Source organism: Gouania willdenowi, chromosome 8, assembly GCF_900634775.1.
Source record: "Gouania willdenowi chromosome 8, fGouWil2.1, whole genome shotgun sequence".
NCBI classification, from domain to species: Eukaryota; Metazoa; Chordata; class Actinopteri; order Blenniiformes; family Gobiesocidae; genus Gouania; species Gouania willdenowi.
In genome coordinates, this window is record NC_041051.1 from 26671355 (window position 1) to 26694761 (window position 23407).

Sequence of the window (23407 nt, forward strand, 5' to 3'; positions counted from 1 at the left end):
AAGTGTAATTCCATTAATCATGACGACTAAAACACATTCATTTGATAAAGAGCAGCTGGTTGGAGCAAACAAACCAGGCAGCAGAGTGATGAGGCGTTCGTCTGCTCCTGTGACCACCTTGCTCTGTGTTTCTTATTTAATTAAACTCATCTTTCTAATGACGGACTCTGATGCTGACAGGTTGTTTAAGTCCATGAGATTACTTGTCTCATTTAAGGAAAGAAGTACCTTAAACACACACTGTAAGTTTCCAGCATGAGGGTCTCAATCAGTGTTGTACTTATTTAATATTTTAAACAATTTAAACGAAAGTGGTCAAAATGCACAAATGTATTTAATTTGAACTGAATAGTTGAATTCAGAGAACAGTGTCTTTAAAATGATTTTTTTTCAGTTGAATCACTTATTCTAAGCATTTTTTGGGAGCATTTTTTTTGCTAATTCTTTAGCTGTAGTTTACATTATCTTCACCACATGTAAAATAAGAGATTTCTTTTTTATTTTTGTCATTTCTTGATTAGTTACAGTAACAAGAGCTTGTTTAGTTTAGCTTATTTTAATTTAATTTAAGTTAACTGATTGTTTCTCTTCCAACACTCACTCGTTACATCTGATACTTAGGGGTACCCCTGACAAACTATTTTCTTTCTATCAGGGCAACTGGCTACCCGTGGGCTAAATGCGGCCTTCAGACCTAACTTTAGGAGGCCCTAAAGTAAACAAAAATACACAAAAGAGAACTAAAATAATCAAAATGACTCCAAAAACCCACAAAGCACTCAAAATAAAAATAAAAAAATGAATAAATAAATACAGAACAAAAAATGCACAAATGAAAACCGCAATACAAAAAATTATGATAGACTTTACAGACAACAAACAAAATACACATAATGACCTAAAAAAGACACAAAACCACATTAAAAATACACAAAATTAAAAATGATAAAACAACAACACGAATACACAAAATGACTCCAAAAATACACAAAACGACAACATCCCTGTATTCTCGCATCGATTGGTCATTATTCTAAATACTGACATGAATATTGATAATGTGTCTCTTCGATCAGAGCCAAACAATCACTTTTGTGGTACACGCTGTGATCAAAGTTGTTCATCTCCACCTTATACTGAAGAGTTCAGATAGGTGTCCATTTATTCTGCATCGTTTTTAATGAAAAACATGGATGACAACCCATCATCATAATGTGTTTCAGGTCAGCCTCCTTCAGTCTGAGGCTATGAGAGGGAGAGAGGAGTCCCAGGCCGCACCATCATGCTACTTCTGAGACGCTGGGATGAGACTTTGGCTGGCAAAACACAAAGTAAGACAATATTGATGCTCGGGACAGCCTTGTGTTTCCTCATTGTACCTGTATAGACAAACTGCAGCAGTCCGTCTTATCTCACCTGTTTGTGCGAGTGCTTGTGTGTTTGTGAGCTTCTCCAAAGCTCAGTGATGGATGTTCTTCTTCTTCTGCAGGCTGTTTTCTGTCTCTCTTTTCACGCTACATTTGCTGAGAGTCAGGTTAACGGTTCAAGGTGAAATGTGCACATGAACGCTTTAATCCTCGCTTTTAAGCTCAGTGTGCACTTTGATCAATGGCATGCATCAGCGCGTGGACGCTCAACCTGGCCCGGCCCCTATTGACTATTGCTCTCATTTGCATGGCTCTCCAGGCATTGATCAGGCAATTAAAGGATTTGTTGAATGAGATTTCCTTGGCGTTGACCACTTGGACATTTTTGCTCATTTATGTGTGGGTGAGAGATGCTGAGATTGTGTTTAGTTGGGTAAGATAAAGGAGGGTGTGATTTTTCTCTAGAAATTTAACAAAACAAATGTGTTGTGCAAACGCTACAGCTCATGTTTCATTATCATATTGGCCCGTTTCATCATTTCTCTTCTACTCTTTTATTCCTTTGCAGCTCCTCGTTTTTCATTCGTCAGTCTTGGCTTAAATTTCTTGCCTTTTTTTCTTCTGGTGAGAACGTGCTGGTTTGAGTTCGAGGCATCTGTGTGATGGACTATGCACCACAAATAGTGCCGGTCCATACTCACTCCTATTACTTGTAGCCACCTCAGGCAGCAGCAGAGCGATGCGGCCGCCTCGTAATAAAGTGCCTCAGCCCTCGGGCTTTAGCTGAAAGTCACACAGATGCTTTGGCAAATCGCTGACTCTGCAGATTTCTTACTATGGCCCTGCCTCTCAGAGCATCAGCATATACAGCAGATGAATTATCGAGATGGGAGAATCTCATTAACGAAACCACCCAGAGAAAAACGAGTAAAAGAGACACACTTATCTTTACCTGTGTGGTAAAATAAAAGGACGATGAAGAGGACATCACTTTACAACCAAAATGTAAAAAAGCTCCACTCCAGTGTTCCTGCATCCAATATTCTGCCTCTGCCCTCTATGCTCCTGCAGAGATGCAGGATGACACGTTATTAGATTAACATTCATTAGATTCAGGTGTGTTGGAGCAAGGAGACGTCTAAAAGGCTGAAAGAGGCCATCCAGTCACTTCACACACACAGATGTAATTTCTCTTTTCACTGATTCAAAAAGCCTGAGTAAATCTGCAGATACTTGGTTCCTCTGTGATCGCCAATGCTCTCAGTTTCCCACAGTGTGAATCGGGACTTTGAGGCTACAGCCCGTCCTCTTGTAGATGTGTTGGTGTAGGGTTTGCATGTTCTCCTAGCTTGTGCATTGGTATTCCCAGAGGTCCTACTGAAGCAGAAGTACTGTTACTTGATTGAAATTTTACTCAAGTAGAAGTACAAGTAAGTCAAACATAAAATACTCAAGTTCAAGTAAAAAGTTGCTCAATTAAATAGCACTCAATGTGAAAAGTTACTAGTTAGTTTCACCCCCCTCACCTTTATATTTGGTAATAAATCTTGCCACCGTTCCCTTGCATACAGTAAACATCTCATGTATAAACTTAAAAAGGAAAATTCGAGAGCTTGCATAATTTTCCACAAAGGCATCTGTATAAAATAAAAGATTTGTAAAATTGTATAATTCTTTTTAAAATAAAATAACACCAATGAATTCAATTCAAAATAAAAAAATTCTCGCTAAATTTATGAGCTCAAAAACTGAGAAAATAACCTCTATTCAATGCTGTTTGGTGCTGTGCATTATGTTTAATCTGAATGGTCGGCTATGATGTGACGCATTTGATTGTCGTTTGATCATTTAATTTTTTGTAGTTTTACAATGTTTGTTGATTGTTTTAAAACAAAAAAATGTAATTACATTTACTCAGTAATGGTTGGATGTGAAAATATAATGAATACTTTACTCCGAGTTAAGTACAAGTGAATTGCTGATTTAGAAATATACTCAAAAAAATACAAGTACCCATAAAAGCAACTCAATTACTTTCACCTCTGCGTATTCCAGTGCCCTCTCGCAGTCCAAAACCAAGTACCACAAACCATTTTGCTCATTGGGGTGAATAACTTGGTCAAGGGGCGTCAGAGTCCGTTAGACCTGCAAAATACTTGTGCTTTAAATCAGTTGGTATCTGTTCCAGCTTGAACAACAATTCAAGATAAGTGCATAGAGAAGTCAAAGGTCCATCTCGGTCCCTCTCCTCAGCCTTCGTTTGTCTCCTGAGTTGGTGTTTGTGTCTTGTGATGTGACAAAGCCGGTAAAGTTTGCAACATTTACAATGGTTCTCGCTCCCGTGCGCGGATGTAGACCTGCTGCTCTATGACTGCATAACAGAAACTTGTCTTGGATGCGTTAAATTTCGTAAAATGCCTGTAGTTGTGTGTGTGTGCGTGTGCACGTGTGTGTGTCTTGTGATGGATGGACTGGTGTCCTGCTCAGGGTTGGATTTCTCAGCCAACACATGTTCCTGAAGATCATATCTATCTATAGAGCAGCAGTGGAGGTGGATTTGAGTTCAACTAAGGGATAAACCTGTAGTTTATTTGACTTCCTTATTTCTAATGCAGCACTTCTTGGCATGCTCAGAAGTGCTGATGTTGGGAGAATAATCGCTATCATTCATTCAAACTCATATTTACCAAAGAGCGAGACGGTTTCTCTCTTTTCTGATGGTGTCTTTCAAAATTAGGGCATATTCAACAGCTCGAGTGTTTGGAGGCTTTTGATGGAGAGGAAGTATTTCAGTTGCTGTTGCTGGATGTGTATTTTCCTGGGATGATTGCTTGTGATGTGCCAGAGCTGCTGTCTATTCTGTTTCGTCGTCATATGCAAAATTGCACATCCGTGTGTGTGGGTACATCTCATTAAGTCAATAACTCAGAGTTATTTGGGGAAACTTTTCAGGCATAGTAATCTCATACTAGAGGATTTCTCCCTGTGATGAATCCAAATTAGGTCTCCATCGATACTTTACTCTGATTATCTTGTAATCAAATAAACCGAAGAGAGCAATAGTCTTTCATGGTGCATGTACCTCTCTCTGTGTTACTATATAAAATTATATTAGTTGAACATTCAACCGTAACCCTTTCATACTTGAGCTTGACCTTAGGAACACAGCTTTACGATCTGTATGGGGCGAATCGACCGGGTTGCAAAACAGCAGATCAATACAGCTTCAGTCAACCTCGTCTCCAGGAGCGGAGCAGCAGCATAAGTCACCTGGAAAACGACATGCAGATCCAGTCATTAGCTGAGCGCTGCACTTCCAACATTTGCTTTGGTGGCATCTGTTCCATTCTGGCATGCCTTCGGATGCTGCTGGGAGGATGGTTCAAGTGTCATTAGTGTGTGTGCTGCAGTTGTCGGAGACTTTTATTTTGGTGACATGTACTCACTGTAGTGTCTAAAATGGGAACATTTGCAGTTTCTGTTCTCGCCAGTTTGGATATAGACTGATAAAGGAAAAAGGAAGCTGAATCTAGCATCATCATCTAGCTCTCAATAAAATATATACAGTATACAGTATAGTTGCAATAAAGGGCAGGGAAAAAAGAACACACCCTTCAAGAAACAACAAAAAGGAGGCATAAGTAGCCTATCCAACGAGGCTTAAAACTGGTCCCCATCCTCTTTCAAAGATATGTCTTCAGCTGTAGTTGTGCTGTCAACTGTTCCATTGAGTAAACCTGCATGTCTGATTTTTTTTGTATTCATTGTGAGACCATATGTGGTTCAGGTTTTAACCAGCAGGTTGTTGCCATTTTTCTTCCAGTCATTGGAAGTCGATGCAGCAAAAACTTCAGATCGTGGAACAGATCATTCCGGAATATGTCAAGTAAAAACGTTAAAGGGTCCCGGGAAAGGTTCACTTTAAGTAGCTTATTTATTAGTCCTTTAACTTCAGTTCAAAAATGTTGCAAAATCGAGCAGTCCCAAGATATCTGCATTTGTTCACCCACAAGTCCACAGTTTCTCCAGCACATATTGTTGACTTTAGTGGAGTCCTGAAAAATTCCAGTCAAACTCCTTCCACATTTGACTCCCCACCCGCTATCATCAATTTTAAATGTGTTTGCAGGTTGCTTGTTTTCTATATTAAAGTTTGGATGATATATCGTGCGACAAGATATTGCAATATTAAAACATCACAAGATGTATCATCAGCTACTACACACCGGATTGTTTCATATTCCTATTAATTTAAAAAGTTCATACGATTGTCGTCTATCGTATTGTATCGTGTACCCAGTGTATTGTCCTATTGGTTCACTGCATAACTGTATGTTTTTTGGAGCTCCCTTATACCCACTGACAATATTTTAACTATCAGTACTGACTTTGATTGTAACAGGAGCTAGATTAGATTGTTCTGACAGCTCTCAAGCTGTTGCATTGGTTCATAAAGTCTTGAACAGTGTAGGGGCAACTTACAAACCCTTTCCTTAAGTATTTTGGGGCGGAGTTTGAGGGGAAACTAAGAGCTGTGTTGTGTTTTGTGTTCATCCCTTTCACGATCAGGGGTTAGATTCTATTAAACTTTCACTGGATTGATGGAGTTGAGCAACTATAAAACAGGGCTGGTTTTTTGCTTGGGGGGTCACTGGTGTGACCAATTAGATTCTGGCCTCCCCCCTGGCCACAACACAGATTATTTTTTAGCATTATACTCATCACTAAAGCAACGCCTGTTTTGATTTTTAAAGCTGACAGAGTCTTGGGCTCCTTCCCATCTAAAAGTGTGTTGACAGTATCTGCACAACACTCTTTTCCTCTGCGGCGTTTGCTATTGGCTTCTGGTTTTTGCTGTTGGGCTGATGAGAAACGATTCTGACTGGTGTTGCTCACTCATTCTGGCCTTCCAGTTAATTTATTTTCTGTGTCCTGACTGACAAATGAAAGCACTGGATCAGTTTTAGTGTCTGGCTCGAGGCAGAAAAGGTGGACTGGGTCGAAGGTTGAAGCTAAAAAAAAAAACCTTATTTTTTTGACAATGACAATGTGCAATCTGCTCTTGTTTAAAATGCCAGAGTTTTCCTGTTGTCGTGCATTAATATCATAGCTCTCACCATTTAACAACAAGCCCAACACGAGGAAACCATGTATCTAGCAGCTGTTCTCACAGCGCCTATTGTTATGTTATTGGTAGGGCAGAGACGTGCGTTTTTAAGCATGAATTCTTAAACCAAAGTGCTGCTAAGTCTCTCAACTTACTTTGTTTACTCCATCTTTTATGCTAGAGGGACTTGAAGACGTCCTCAGGACATCCTTTTTGATACAGTCTGTCACTGACACTTAAACAAGCTCATTTCTTTTAAGAATTGCTGCAATAATTTTCAACTTGATTTTTAACACTTTTCTGTTTTATAATCCACCAGTTGCTAGGTTTAGACAGGAAGGTGAACATGCATTCATAGATAAACGGTAGGTTTTCTTGTCTCTCTCATGCAAGGCAACATGAATATTACCTTCAATTTTTATAGCGCCTTTCAATGAACCAAGGTCGACTAACAACAAGCTTACGAAAGAAAAAACACAATACAGACAGGAAAACCACACAAACAAACACAGACAGTAAAAGGCAGCGACCAGGAAACATTGGGATGTGGTGAAATTAAAGGTTGAAGGCCAGTTTGAACAGATGAGTTTTCGGGGAGGCTTTGAAAGTGTCCAGAGATGGAGCGTTGCGGATATTTGCAGGACGAGAGTTCCAGAGGGTGGGGGCAGTGACACAGAAAGCACCATCCTTAAAGGAACGGAGGCGAGTGTGTGTGATGGAGCCGAGGCCAGAATCAGGACTGGGATGGAGGAGATCGGAGAGTTACTGAAGAGCTTTTGGGTGATAAGGAGTATTTGATTTGAGACCTGACCTGTAGCCAGTGGTGATGGACGAGGGTGGGTGTGATGCGCTTTCCTGGGCTTGTAGTATTTTTTGTAATCTCTGTCTGCTTTTGGTGCAGCCCAAACCACCAGAGGCTTAAATACTGCTCCCTTTGCACAACATTATTCTCCCTCTGGGTGATGTCTTTTAAAGTCATTTTGAGTTCTTTGTAAAGCCCTCACCCGTCTAAAAGACACCCTCAACCTTTCTTTTAAAGGCAGCAGAGATTGCCTAGATGTTGGGATGAAGACAGTTTACACACAAAAAGAGAAGCAGAGCCTAAATGTCAGGGGTTTATCTAAAGCAGATCCAACTGGTACTTCTGTTGTCAGGTGATATACTTCACATCTGAAAATATACGTGCAATTGTAAAAAGGTGTAAATGGTATAGGGGAATCTTGTGACCAAGATTAGGGTCAATTGTAATGTAATCGCGTAATGGATAATTAATTACAAGTATGGCGTACTTATAATTGTATTTGTAAAAATGTGTTGTTGTCGTAATCGTAATTATATTTTAATTGAGTTTAGATAATTGACTTTATATTTGTAATTGGCATAAAAATCCTATAAAAATTGTCAATTATAATTTAACGCAAAACTGGGGAACCATGTTACAGTTCTATGTACAGTTCTATACATATTTAGTTAACAGTTATTAAAATATGTTTCATATCAAGCTTTCCCACATTTTATTATTTAAAAAGAACTAAATCTAGGGGTATACTGACACAAAAAAAAGGCTGACACCCACCCCAAAAAAAACCTATTGATTTGGAAACCTAACAAGGTAACTAATAGATGGGCAAGACATTAGATAATAGATATTTGTTTTTAGTGTATTTTACAGATGATTTAGGACCCATTATCAAAAGAAATGCTAACAGAAGCTAAGGCAAGGCAAATGTATTTGTATAGCACATTTCAATGTGCTTTGCATGATCAAAATGTGCAACAGAAAACATTCAACAGCTTAAAATCAATAAGAACATTAAAATCGGCAGCCAAAACAAAAACAAAACTATTTCAAATCATCATCAAACACATTACATCAACAACAACATGACCAAAAATCTCTCTCTCAATCATACGCAGTAGAGAAAGAGTGACTTTAACATTGATTTATAAATGTTCACATTTGATGCTGACTTCAGCTCTGCTGCCAGTTTGTTCCACTTCTTTGCAGCATAACAACTAAAAGCAGCATCACCATGTTTACTGTGAACTCTGGGCTCCACTATCTGACCTGTGTCCATAGATCTGAGAGACCTGCTGGGTTCATACCTGACTAACATGTCACTGATGTATTCAGAGCATAATTTTAAAGTCTGTTCTGAGGCTAACTGGGAGCCGGTACACAGACTTTAAAACTGGAGTAATGTTAACTTTTATTAGGTTATTGATTTCAGGCTCAGTAATTGTGATGAATTGTAATTAAACTTTAGCAATTGAGAACGTAATTGTAATTGACTTTCTGTGCATACAATATAATTGTAATTGTAAAAAAATGCTGGTCATTGTAATCATAATCGAATTGTAATTGAACATAGTGAGTTGAAAACATAATTGTATCTGAAAAATGTAATTGACCACAACCCTGCTTGTGACTATAATTTACATTTGATAACAATGGTACTTTTATTAACATTTAGCTCTTGTGCCTTTTTCACACAGCTCTATGTACGTTACATTTGCTTTTTATCTACTGTTGGATCATAAGTGTGTACAGGTAGTTAAACAGCTGCTGGTGAATACCTACGGCCCTTGCACTGTACTTTGGCTGACTTGTTGTTTTCTTGGCCCTACCTCGAGGTTGTGTTGTGGAAGCGGCTGAGTGATTTGTTTCGGTTTGCGAATGCCATGGGTCAGCATTTTTTATGCTGCCGTGATCGACAGGAAAAACTTACGCTGCCGCCTTAAGGAGTAACGATGCAGAGTGCTGGAGTGTTTTTTCCCGTGCAGCTCAGAGAAAGGATGGTTACGACTGAATGATAAAACAAATCTATTTTGTCACTTATACATTGCAACGTGGAAGGACAGTAGAAAACACAGGGCGATCCATTCATTACAGTGGCTTAAAGCAAAAATGAATAAAAAGCTGTGCTGTGGCTCCAGAATGAGAATGGGTCATCTAGGAGTTTAGGTGGACTGGAGCGTTTTAAAGGGGACATATGCTAAATCCACTTTTTTAACCCTTAAATGCATTTTGTTGTATATTTAGAGTGTTTAGAAGTACAGAAAAGTTCAAATTAGTCTCTTCAGGTGCTCCGTTGATATCTTTATATTCTGTTTTGGTCATATTTTTCAATCTGTTTTGATTTTTCTATTCTCTATTACGTCTTTTGAACAATAACGTCCCAGCATTTGCAGCGGAACTGCCAAATTAGGACATCGACTCCAGGCCCAACACTTCGAGCAATCCGCCATTTTTATTTCTCGCTTTTAGTTTGTAGTCCAAGCTCAAGGATGCCGAAGTTACGAGAGGATAAGTCAAAATGTTGGGTTGTTGGATGTAGTAACCCACACGCTTCATTACACCGTCTCCCAGCATCAGAACCTTTTTGAAGTGCCTGATTGAGTTTTATTTTTCACGGAAATGTACCCACATCTGTGGGTAAGGTCATTTTTGTGTGTGTGAAGCACTTCAAGGATGACTGCTTCAGCAACCTCCGCCAGTATAAAGAAGGATTTGCAGAAAGACTTTGTCTGATTGAGGGTTCAATTCCTTCTATCTTTGGAGACGACGAATAGAGCAATTCTGTAAGCTGTAAATAACGCTAAAAAGTGTGATGATAAGAAGTCCCTGTCATTGTTTTGTTAGCATTAGCAGTTGCACCGTCTTCATATGTTAGCGCTGTGTGCTCGTTTTAGATCCTTGATGATATGGCCTACGTGATTTAATTTAAGTCTAAAGTTTCCATTAGTCATTTCATTTTGCCGTTTTTGTCTCCGAAAAGACTGTATTAAAATGCATTTTGTGACGTTAGCTTGGCGCTAGCGTTAGCTCGGTGCTTGTGTTAGCTCACTTGTTAGGGTTCCGACTCTGGCTCGAACATGTAAGGCTGGATGGACAAGTCTTCTGTTGTTGACATTGTGTAAACTACGTGTGAATTAACATTTTCTGCGCCGCTAAATAATCGTATCTCTTCTATCAAACTACAAAAATGGCCGAACAGGGTGGAGTTGAACCGAGTGTCACCTCTGCAACCTGGAGAGGGGGCGGGGTATGAAGTGTCTCATTTGCATTTAAAGAGACCGCACCAAAACGAGTTGCTCTCAGAAGCACATCAGAAAACGGGTAGAAAAGGGGCCTGTGGAGCTATAATAATGAGGAATTCAGACCCAAGCATTGCAGTTCCGCTTTATATAGACCACAACTGTATGATTTATATGTAATAAAATGTAGTAAGTGCAGTTACTCATATTTGGGTCATGAATACATTTGGACGTGTGCATAGCACTTGATCTCTCATTGTACCACAGCACAGATTTTTAATATCGCCAAAGATGTTCCAGTAGGTTTAGAATCGCAAACAAACTTAACACTTGAATCTTGAACGCACTTCCTTTGTGGCAAAGTTTAAGGTCTTACTGAAAGAGGCCACTTACTGCCTGAGAGGCTTGGCATGGTTATTTATCTTAAGACTTTTATATGGATGTTTATATAAACCATTGACACAAAATGTGGTTCATCATATCCATATGTAGCTGAAGTGAGGTGCACTGTTTATCCTCAGACTTCCTTATCAGAACCAGTTTGAATTCCTTTAGCATTTTTTAAACTCTTGGTTTGGCCAGTATTTTGCTGGGGTTGGTGGTCCCTTCTTGGCACACATTTAGTACATTTTGTTCATTGCAGGAAATGTTATCTTTTGCTTAAATCCACCACATCAGAGTTCTCCTCCATGGGCTGAATTGAGACAAAAAGCTCAATAAAATATGTACATTTTTCCAAAAGATATACCATAATATGTTTTTGAAAACACACAGGCAAAGATGTTGCACATTATTTGAATACATGATTGATAATTTAGTGTTTTTACCTCTCCTGTTTTGTGGCCATCATGTAGTGATGTGAGAAGGACTCTAAAACCTCTGGCCTGAGTGGGAGGGTCTTCATAGCTGTCCTTGTGTTTGATTGTGTTGCTTTGCAAGAGCAACTGCTAAATGGAGCTTTAAAATATATTTTTCTTCATTACAGCTTCACTAAACTGTGTTATTTACTCCTATAATCAGTGTTATGCTGAACAATAAATCAGCATACACCGTAAATGAGATTATTTTCCCACTACAGGGTTTTACAGGAGCGCTATGCTCTCCCACTGTGAGCCTGTAAGGCAATGCATCATCCGCTGAAACATGCACGGGAATAGACACTCATGCAAAGTCCCTGAGATGCTGTTTGTGATGCAGCAGAGATGAAATGGTCAAGCATGGGCAGTGACCCTCAACCAAAGAGACCGTGCGCGACAAGGCCTTGTCTAGCAATCCTGCTGCAGCTGAAGTGTCATGGCTAATGTTCAGCTCGCTCCAGTGGCTTCACTGAAGCAAAGCAAGCTACACAGGCCTGATGCTGCCATACCTGTCACCTCAGAAACTCCCATCCTCACACCATGACTCAGCCTCCAGCAGACTTTTAAAGCATGTTTTTTTTTTTGCAATGCATAATAACTGTGTTTATTTTTAGGTTTTGAATAAACTATTCTAGCTATAAGGTAAAATTTGCAAATGGAGCACTTTTTTTAGTAGCTAAGACAGTAAGAAAGTAACGGATTACAAGTACTCACTGTACTGTATTGAGTTGCTTTTATGGCTAATTTTGTTGTACCTTGTGTATAATGACAATAAAAGCATTATATTCTATTCTAAATCAGTAATATTACTTAAAGAAGTAAAGTAATTTGTTACATTTTTACACCCAACTGTGTATTATGTTTTGTTTTGAAATGATAAACGGACATTGTGAAACTACAAAAAATGAAATGAACAGACAACAATCAAATGCATCACAGCCAAACAACCAGATTAAACGTAATGTAACACACCAAAACGGTGTTGAATGCTTATAAATGTAGCTATACTATATGGATTTGTTTTATTTTGAGTTGAAGTTATTGGTGTTATTTTAGAAGGAATTGCACTTTTAGATAAACCTTTAATTTTATACAGAAGCCTTTGTGGAAATTTTTTTTTGTTCCAATTGTGGAAGATTGGGTCTCTTCCAAACTTTGGCAAGATTTATTACCAAAAATAAACGTGGGGGGTGAAAGAAACTAGTAACGTTTACTTTAAGTACTATTTATTGGAGCCACTTTTGACTTGTACTTCAGTATGTTTTGTATGTCTTACTTGTACTTGTATTTGAGTACAATTTTAATCAAGTAACAGTACTTCTACTTGAGTAGGATATATCAATACTCTTTACACCTCTGTTGGAGAATGCTTCACAGTAATCTATTAAAGATGAAAACCACAATACAACATTAAAAGATACTCACAATTACACTAAGTCACTATTAAAAAGATGCTACAGCGCTAACATTGTGTAGCAGCAACGTGAAAAGTCACCTTTTGTTTGGAGCCTGCTCCCAAGAACAACGCGTAACCTCACTGTCTGCCTGGAGACATTAAACCACCTCTTGCTAGAAGTTCAATTAATGTTGAATAAAATAAAACGGTGAAGCCTAGATGAAAGGAAAGCGTACTCGCTGCTAGCACACAACAGTTTTGATCTGAGCAAAGTAGAATAGAATAGAATCCTTTTAATGTCATTGCACATGCCCCACCCAACAACATTCAGCTATACTTCAAAGATTCAAGATAAACAGACACAATCATCATAAAAACAACATAAGGTACGCTAGAAGTCTGTCGGGATAAAAAAGTTCATAAGTATGAAAATTCATCTGTATAAAAGTGCATGGGTATAAAATAAAATATAAAAAAAGAGACAGTATTTCATTTTCCATGATACTAGTAGTGATGCTGGTGTCTATGATGTGACTTAGTTTTTTAGAGAGCGATGCCTTATATTCCTTAGATGCAAAGAAGAAGAGCGAACTAAACCTGTAACATGCTGATTTAAATTCAGTAGGTGACCCATAGAGAATCATAGGTTAAGCATTTTGTGGAGCTAAGAATAGAAAAGTGAAACCTAATGCAGGCTCAACAAATTTGAAGCCAGCTAAAGTGTTCCCATCGATTATTCCCATTCTTCTTTCTGTATTCCATCATTTTTGCAGTGCACGTCTGTAAATGCTCCTCAATCATTACTGAAGCTGACTCTCCTTTGTGAAAGCCAGGCGTCACTCGCTCTCACTGCCCCAAATCGCTTCTTGATTTTTTGCAGGTAGATAATATAAAAAGTTATTGATCGAGTTGTGTTAAGGAAAAATGCCCACCAGGAGTGGGTAGAGCTCCCCGTGGGGAGTTAATGCCTCCCAGAGGGAGCTCATCCACGTGTTGTCAGAGCCTGTGATATGTGGCACTCGGCTGCAGAGAGAGAGGGAGGAAAACGCAGAGAGTGGAGGGCTGTGGGGGAAGATCTGCCTTCCAGAAAGCATGTAGTATGGCTGTGATACTAAAAAAAAAAGGACACAGACAGAAGGAAGTGATAACAGAAAGATAATGAGTGTAATACAAACATAAACAGTTGGACTGATTAAAATAAAACCATCTGAAGACTCTGCAGCACCATCATAGCTGCCTAACGGCTCCATGTCCACTCGATTGTTCCCAAGTACAGATGGAAAATATCTCAGGTGCCAAAATATATTACACTTGCAAATTAGAGGTTGGTTTTGCTGTGCACAATGACAGAAAACAGGCAAGTTATTTTATTTTATTCACTCACTCTTAGGGGTAAAAATGTAATTACTCTTTATAAAATTCCAAAAAAACCAAAACTCAAATTATTCATAAATAGTACTTGTATTGTTTTTTTGAGAGTTATTCATTCCATTTGATTTTTTCCACTTTTCCAATAAGAGTTAGAAATTTTGTCCAATGGGATTTTGTCATGGACCCTTAACTGACTCTCTACATTCCTTCCTACTGCCAGATTTTTGTGTGCATAACTATTGTGTTCCATCAATACTGAAAAGTCTGATGACTAAATTAAGACGGAATGTATCTAAAATTTTACATTTAAACTGCAGGCAAATGTGGCTTAAAAGCAATTTTTTTGTGACCGTTGTTAAGTCAATAAAGCAAACCAATGAGATAATGAAGGTGACCACAGGTGAAGAAACAAGCTTTTAAAATGCATAAAACTCCTCTAAAACACCCTGAATCTGTCAGAAATGTACTGAGGTTGGGCTTTCTTTGGCAACATAACATCACACATCACTAATCACTGTTTTCATTTCTCGTCCTCTCATTTAGTCTCTTTATGTTTTTTATTTAATGCCCAGCCCCCTTCTCTTTTTTCTCCTTGCATCTATCTCTCCTTTCTTCCCCTCGGAGGGTTTTTAATTAAAATCTGCGTGTCAGTGGATCTTGTTATAGGTGTGATTTAAATCGAGGCCCTGACATGAACATTACATTACTGTCGGTACCAAAGCAAATTCCATCAATGCTGGCATTTTTCCAAAAGGACTTTTATTCTTTAAGCCACATCTATGCTCCCATTAAACTTTTATTACCATCATGTCTTTTGTTACATGTAGTGCAATAGTTTGAAATCGTGTTACTGAAGGTGAAAGCTGTTTTTCATATTCTGGACTTTTAAATTTCTTAGTGTGACGGGGAGTTAAGGATACCTTGATCTGGGATGTCAGACTTCTATGTTGTAAAATGAAGACATTTTGGTCGTAAATGTGAAATATTCACAAGTGGCCATATTGGATTTTCCAATCTGGTGATGCCAGTCAAGGTTACTGTCAAATGGGCATCATATTTAGAATCCCTGAAGTCCAGAACCTTAGAAATGTGTTAATTTTAATTATGTGACTCTTTGTTGGCTTGTAACAGAGGAACCTGTTTTTGGGTGGCCGCCATTTTTAATTATCCAATATGGCGACCCTATTGATAATTTGCTCCGACTCCCACCAGATTTAAATTCAGCTTGTCAAAAACTGCAAGTATGCCAAATTTCATACTTGTAGACAAATTTGTGCAATTCTTCCTCTTACAGACCAGACTACGGTACTATAAGAGACAGCACATGTGAGTGGGTTCTTTAGTGTGGATGTTTAGGGGAAGGTCAGGGTTAGGACTCACTCAGTGGTCATCTAACTCTGCTTTTAATGCTATTCTGAGAAGTAGTGAAAGCAGCAACTCCTAAAACGAGTATTTTAAAACAAAATAAGCAATATATATATATATATATATATATATATATATATATATATATATATATTGATATAGGCAATATTGCAATTTTCTATATTGCTAAAACAGAAAACTCGATATATCTCCTGGCCCTAATGCAGACTGTATTTCAGTCATCTTTGCCTCTTGATTTGCACACACTAAGTCACATGTCCACCGTGTGGACAATCATGCTGTAAGAAATGGGACGCCCCCTCCTCCTCCTTCCCTTGAGCATTTGCTGCCTTTGTGTTCCGCTCTGGCCGTGAACTCTCCATCCCAGAGTGGATGGAAACTCAGGGTCAGGTCTCCATAAATCCAAATCTTACCAGCAACTCTATGAGGCAACTTTTTAATTAAAAACTGTGAATCCATCAGCTGTGGTTATGAATTGTACTGCACCCGCGCTGAATAAAACATTCACCGCTCTCTTCTGTTCTCTGCTTCTTGTTTGGTTTCTCTATTTCATCTGGCTGTTTTTCCATCTGAAAATGAAGCTTTCCACACCAGGCCTTGGCTAGACGCAGAGCTGGTTATAGGGAAAGGCTGAGAAGCTTAGAGATTGCATAAATGTAATAACTCTATATGAAATGTCGGGCACCGGGTGGGGTCAACATTATTATATCACAGAAAAGTGGCCGGAGGACTGACAAGGAGATACTGGGCCAGTGAGCCTTGTTTCCCTTCCCCACTCTCAGGTTTTGGAGCCACATACGAAGAAAAAGTCATTACCAAACTTTACTGCATTTAGTTATTGAAATAAAATGTTATTGCCTCTGATAAGAAGGTAATATTTTGACCAGCGTTTATTTGTTTGTCTGTTAGGTCAAAAGTACTTAATAGTTCTTTACATAATTTTAACAAAAGATTGACTTTATGCTTTATGCCATTGGCAATATTTGCATTTAAAATACAGGCTCTGCATTCTATCATTGCCTGATCTTGGAAGCTAAGCAGGTCTGGGCCTGGTTAGTAGTTGGATGGAAGACCACTGAGAATTCCAGGTGCCACACTGGGGGACAGTCGCTCCAGTGGTATCTGTCATTGTGTCCTTGGGCAAGGCACTTAACCCACATTGCCTAGTATGAATGTAGTGTGTGAGTGAGCGTTGGTGGTGGTCGGAGGGGCCGATGGCGCACTGTGGCAGCCTCACTTCTGTCAGTCTGCCCCAGGGCAGCTGTGGCTACAATAGTAGTTTACCACCACTAAGTGTGGAGTGAAAGAATAATCCCTTAATTCTGTAAAGCGCTTTGAGTGTCTATGAAGCGCTAAATTAAATCCAATGCATTATTATTATTATTATGTATTTATTATTTTAGTCTTTGAACATTTTAAATTACTTTTTTTTTTTAGCAAAGTTCTTATTTAAAGCTTCATTTTGCACTGTAAACTGTAAAGGTAGTGTAATAAAAACAGGTTTTTTTTCCTTAACATGATAAATAATTGTGATTAGAATTGTGACTACATTATTGATCAAAAATAATTGTGATTAACATTTTGACCATAATCGTGCAGCCCTACCTAATGCTATGTTAGATTCCTTTAAATTTGGAGGAGATCAAGATCAACATACTGATTCTGGATCAGTTTTTAAAAAACTCAACATTGGATAAGAATTTTATCCATTTCCTCAATCACTCCAAGTTCCATCTTGATCAGATCTGGATTGTGCATTTATTCGAGATTTTTCGTAAAAATGGGGTTGTCCATACATTTGAACCTACTGTATAGTTATTGAGGATATACATTTCTACCAAGCCTTTAAAGTATGAACAATCATGGTACCGTGATCAGGACCGTTGATCCAAACAAGTGCTAAAATCTGACAAAGATGATTTTCGGTGCTTGGTGGAAGTTTGTGTTTTCTGAGTGCTTTTGTTAGTTGTGTTTTGCCTGGTGGTTAATGTCCTAAATTAACCTTCACTTCCTTGGAAACCAAATGATTTGCCATATTTTCAGGATTCAGTATTTGGATTTTCTTCTCTTTGGTGACCTTGTCTTCATTGAACAGGTTGGACACCTAAATGCTACAGGGCAGGTTTATTTTAGTTGTGTTGGAGTTTTTTTGGGGGTCTTTCTTTACATCTTGTGCAAATACAACACAAGTAGAGCAAATGATACAAGTTAGTTATTTTTTATTGGCCCTTAAAATCAGTTGAAAATAAGCAGTTTGATAGCAAATGGACAGAAAAGTGTGTCTTTTTTGCTCGCGTCACATATCAAGCAAAGCCTGTTGATTGGTGATGAGAGCCTCTCTACAATTTAAGATGCTCCCTTTAACACCTCTTTCTCTCTTGACTTATCTACCCGGAGCCAAAAAATGTCAACCGTTACATGCTGTAATGAGCATTGGCACAGCACCTTATTTCACGCCTGTACAGAACAAGAGAGAGCATCGTAATGAGTTCTGTGGATATTGGCAAAAAGGAAAATGTCCTTTGGATAAAGTGACACTTTGTTTAAACTGACCTATGCAAGTGTTTTGGTTCAGTCAATAGTTTAACCTTGTTGAATTTTTTCAGTTGGTTTTAAACATTATGATTTTGTGTCAACTTGGATGTTTAGTGTGGGCTTTATATATATAGTTACTGTATATTATATTATATATAGTTTTTACAGGTTTACAGCTGCTACAGATGACAGATTTTCTTTGTTCCTTTTGCAGAGCACAATAGATCTTAATTTATGTCAGGACATGAAGAAAATTTAAACCAAAAACCTAAAAAGTGTATCTGGAGAAAATTACCTACCCTACCTTTAAAGTGTAACTAAACCTCCAAACCACTTTTTTTCCTGCTGAAAACAATTGTATTTGTGTATGAAGTAGTGTTTTTGATTGATTCTTGTCCAACTCTTGACATTTTAGTCCAGGTATTTCAATTTGGTGTATTTAGTTGTAAAAATTTAGCACATGAAGGTTCTGCAGTCTGTGTCAAGTAGGCTGGATTGAGAGAATTGTGAATAGAGCGGTATAGTGAACATTGGGCATGACATAGCCACGCCCATAATTGAGGCATTTCAGTTTTCACGTGTAATTATATTGTTTTGTTGGGCTGTAAGTGGTTTGTTTTTCTTTTACAGAATGACATTTTAATATCAGCTGTGTGAGTTTCTTTGAAGGATCTTAATTCACTGTTTACATTTTTTTTTTGACCAAAGGAATAATTGTGAAAATTGATTTATTTAAGTGTTTATTGCTGTACGGAAGTCTTTCGCCGACTCTGTTTAAGATGTTTTTTTTGAGAAGCTGCATTTATCAGTTTAAGGAGAAACTGGATGTGAGTTAGAGAAGCTCTCAGTCTCAGTTTAGCTTAGACCAGTTGTGCTCTGGTGCCGTCGTCTGTTACACTATGTTCACCTTTGACAGTGTTTGTTCCTGTCTGCCTTGATTCCTGGTGAGCCGCTGGTCTGCTGGTAAGCTGGTCAGCCTGGCTAAACTGTCCCTTTGTGTCTCTCTGCAGCTGCTGCCTGTCCAAGTGGCTAAGCCGCCTGTCAGTGAGTGTGTGTCTGTGTGTGATGCACGCGTCTGCCTCTCCCAAACCGAGCGTTGGGTGGGTTTAAAATCCAGGGGGCATCCGTTGGTGAAACGTACTTAGCCGCCATTATCTCTGTGGGAAGTCTCTTCATCAACATCATCATCCGGTGGCAGAGGCGCTTTGCATACTAATAGACAGAGAGAGGAAAACTGTGTCCATGAAAAAAAACAAAACACTGACTCACAACCCTGCATTTTAGGAAAACCCACAATTTAAACGTGCAAAGAGTTTTCAAGGTGTGTTTTTCTTCACTGTGATTTAAATGCAATCCTGAACATACCCACAACTTATATAAATAAGGCAATTAAAATGAAATTACATGTACATAAAAAAATACAAATATACATTTTAAATGTAATACCGTCAGCTAATTAAATAGTTTTTAAGAGTTAAAAAAAACCCACTAGTTTTAAGGCTGTTGTTTTAGAATTCTGAATATAAAAATGTTGGATTTATTGTTGCACACAGGACCTCTAAAAAAGTGCCGTAACTAATTTGTTTTGCACGTCATTTGTAAAACTGCTCCGTAGTGAGTGCCATAATTGGGTGAGGAAAGCAATACACGTTTTCTAATGACAATATTTGCTCGTCTTAAATCCAAAATGAAATGGCAATGCTGTACCTGAAGAGTAAAATCTCACCTCTCGAGTCACGACCCTCCTCTGCCCTGCTACGTTCTATTTAGAGCATGTTGTGTGTTTTTATTGTTCACTGTGTTGTATTTCTTTGGTTAATATTTGTGCAGCTGTAGTTGTGTTTATATTATATTTACTTGCTGTTAGGGGTGTCGCGATACAACTTTTTCACTTCTGATACAATACCGATATTGCCCAATATCGACACAATTTCTGCATGAATCATACTTACTTTTTGCCTATTTTGTAGTGTGGAATGTTAGTAAAAAAAAAGGCTTGGTCAAGTGATATTACTCAAACAGAGAACAATAGTCAGCATCAATAGGTATGAGGAAAAACTGACCAGTTTATTATTAACCAATGGATACATACATTTTAACCTTGAACAGAAGAATATTCTACAGTTGAATGAAATAAATGATCATGTAAATTAAAAGACCCTGAAAATGATAACATCAATAAATTCAATTAAAAAAAACTTTACAGTTAGGCCCATATAATCCGATATTATCTCATCTTTTTGCTAATATCGAACCAATATTCGATATCAATATTGAATTAGGACCACCCTTACTTGCTTTGTTGTCAAAGCACTTCAGATGCAAAATAGCTGAAAGTTATCTGATGCTTGCTTGTTTTTAAATACACCCACAGAACTAATAGTGTATAATTAATAATATATTGTATAATGTATACTATATATCATTTATATATATAAGATCATTATGAATAGATTGTTCTGATAGTTCTATTGGTGGTTTCTGTTCCACTGCTTCTTCTACATGCCTCAAAAACATGTTGAGTTCCCACACCATTAGCCACCTTGCAGATTTCCTCTCAAACGAAGTCCTGCTTGAGTCTTGAGTGCTTTTAATTAAAACATGTCATATTAGTTGCAGAATTAAAAGGAGAAAATGAAATTCATCACTTTATATTCATCCTCAGGGGAGAATGAGCAACGTGCTCCACTGCAGCACATTAACCTCGGTGCTGTAAGTTCATGGGGTCTATAAAAATTACCTGCGGGTGATTTATACCTCATATATTTGCTTCAAGAACACACAGACCTTTGTGATGGGAACCAGCCGCTTATCTGATGGTGATTTGATTGGCCAACTGTCCTCTGTCTACACTTTCTACATTGCTTTGGGTGTAATGTGTGGTTAGTATTGGCAGGAGAGCGAGACACCAGGCAGCAGTGGATTAGCTTTTTTTCCCTCCCTCATCATCTTTCCACACACAGGAACATGATGGGATGTTTCCACTCAGATAGGCAGACTATGAGTATGCAGCAACATCCAGATTATTTACTTCCCACAATAGAGCGATGTCTTGCTGTGCAGCCTTGTGCACTCTCTGTTAGGCTCAAAAATGGAAGGAAAAAAAAACACTTGCACACCTACTAATCCGAAAAGGTCGAATCCTGGTGCCAAAAATAACAACTTTGAATGAGATGGATGGAGGCGCACAGATTATTGCGTCTCTAATCTGCCAAAAGCTGACAATAAAACACATTTAAAGTGATTACAGCTCTGTTACAGCCACGGAGGTCAGCGCACCATACTTTTCATAACTGTAGCTTCACCTTAAAACAGACAATGCTGTATAACTATGCATGTTTAAACACGCCAGTAAAGGTCCTCTACAATGACACAACATTGATGCTGATATAAGGCATCTGATGAGAGAGGAGGGAAGGAAATAAAAGAAAGGAAACAGAAGTATAGGAAAGGGTTTTTGGTGCTGAAGCCACAAATCATGGAGAAGATTAAGCATCCCCTCTGAGAGGCTGAGTAGGTGTAAATAGAAACGTGTCCCTTGGAGAGATCCTGCAGACCAAGTGCTTATCTCGCTCAGTGTCACAACACATTTGTCAATCTGAGGTGTTTAACTGTCTCTGTGTATACAGGAGACCTGATATGCAAAAATAAACATCTGATGTAGGATGGCAGATGGTTAGCAGCAAACATGGATGCCTACAAGCACACACAACCTGGACAAACACGCACCACCTGAGACTAGACAAGAGCTGTTTCCACATTGATATGACCCCTCTGGCTTGATGGGGGCGTGTGTTGGAGCAAGTCGATCATGCATTATCCCTGCGTCTGACTCTCAGCTGCACAACCCATGCGCGGCAAACAGCTGCCAGCGCTCATACCCGCTCAGCAGCTGCTGCTGCATTTCACCAAACGACACAAAAAAATCCCTGCACACGGCGACTGCCTCTGCCCACTAAATTAGCCGAGGGAGTCTGGGGCTGCGGTGTCTACCGTTAGTGTGCCGCTGTGTCCTATGGGAGAAACCTCGGACCATTAGTGGACACCCCGCATAGCTGTGGGACCTTTTCATTGCCAGCAACAGCTGCTGGGAGCCACACAAGCACATCTGCCTGGTGCTTACTTATAAATGCAGTATTCAAGATCAACTGTGTGTGTGTGTGCGTGTGTGGTCTGCTTGGTGGCAAAGTGCTAGAGTGTCATGGGTTCCAATCTAGAGCCTTGCCTGTCAAAGCAGTTTGCTTGTTCTCCCTGTTCTCTTCGGGGACTCGTTCTTTTTTTTCTCCTCTTATTTGAAAAACAAGCGTGTTGGTTTAACTGCACAAAATCATCCGCCGCCACCTTTCTTTTTGATAAACAGGGCCCCGTCTGTCATCTTTTATCGATCAAATGCTCCAATAAAAGCAGAATTAGAATAACAAATAACAATAATAGAAAAGGAAGGAGAGCGTCTTTGAAATACAAAAGGAACAAAACATTCATTAAAATATCCGAAAACCCAAAAGTGCTATCAATGCGAACACTGTAAGTGCTGAGTTAACACATTAATCAAGACAAAAGCGCAATTTGTAGGTGATTGAATTGCTGCAGGCGTTAACATGCAACTATTGAATATGTACAGTACACATGTTGCAGTCATGGCTACAAATTGTTCTTAATTATGATTGGTTGATAAATAAGATAAGATCAAATAAAACCTATGAATTAAAACCATAGATTAAGATTCTTGCCGGCGGGCAAAAGAAAAAATAGAATTAAATATATAAAGCGTCTCGAGATACTCACCAACATTGTGTGTAACGTATACAATAATGCAAAAATGATAAGTAACATAATTGATAATGTTGACCACAAAAAATTGCGTCAACGCGTCATTTTATGTTGTAAATTCATGATAAAATCAGGCAGGGGGCCACATTCTGCTTTATTTTTGCTGCAGTACCATACATGTACCATTTGCTGGGCGCAGTGTTGCTTCACTATTTACATTGTGAGGAAGAATTGCGCAGAAGACGAACCAACCTAAAGCCTCAAAAGTTATACCCTACAAGTATATTATAAGCTTATGGGACCTGCTGAGTTACTTATTGTTGAACTTATTTCACTTCTCTACTTCTGGAGTTGTAAACGTGAGGTTTGATTAAGTGTCGCTTACTCTGTTGTATCAAATGGCCGTGGGTTAAACTTCACATCGTGAGGAGGTTAGTTGTTGATGGACCCAGAAGCCACACTGTGTTTTAGACTTTTTAAATCTGACAGGGTGCAACGTGATTAATGAGCAGATTCAGTCAGCTACAGGTTTGTCCACAGGCTTATGGAAGCAGAGATTGTAGCTTTAAGTTCCACATCC

General features: G+C 38.7%; 1 protein-coding gene across 7 annotated transcripts in view; it reads left to right on the forward strand.

The window, feature by feature from the left end:
- Nucleotides 1-23407, forward strand: part of grin2ba (glutamate receptor, ionotropic, N-methyl D-aspartate 2B, genome duplicate a) — a 180908-nt gene that overhangs the window by 16174 nt on the left and 141327 nt on the right. For 6 of the 7 annotated variants that reach the window (XM_028455112.1, XM_028455109.1, XM_028455111.1 and 3 more), the window contains one exon: nucleotides 1224-1331. The exons of the other annotated variant lie outside the window; for it this stretch is intronic. In XM_028455112.1, the coding sequence (XP_028310913.1) occupies nucleotides 1305-1331 (27 nt within the window). In that variant the 5' untranslated portion in view covers nucleotides 1224-1304. The remainder of the gene's footprint in view (nucleotides 1-1223; nucleotides 1332-23407) is intronic. 7 annotated transcript variants of the gene reach the window in all.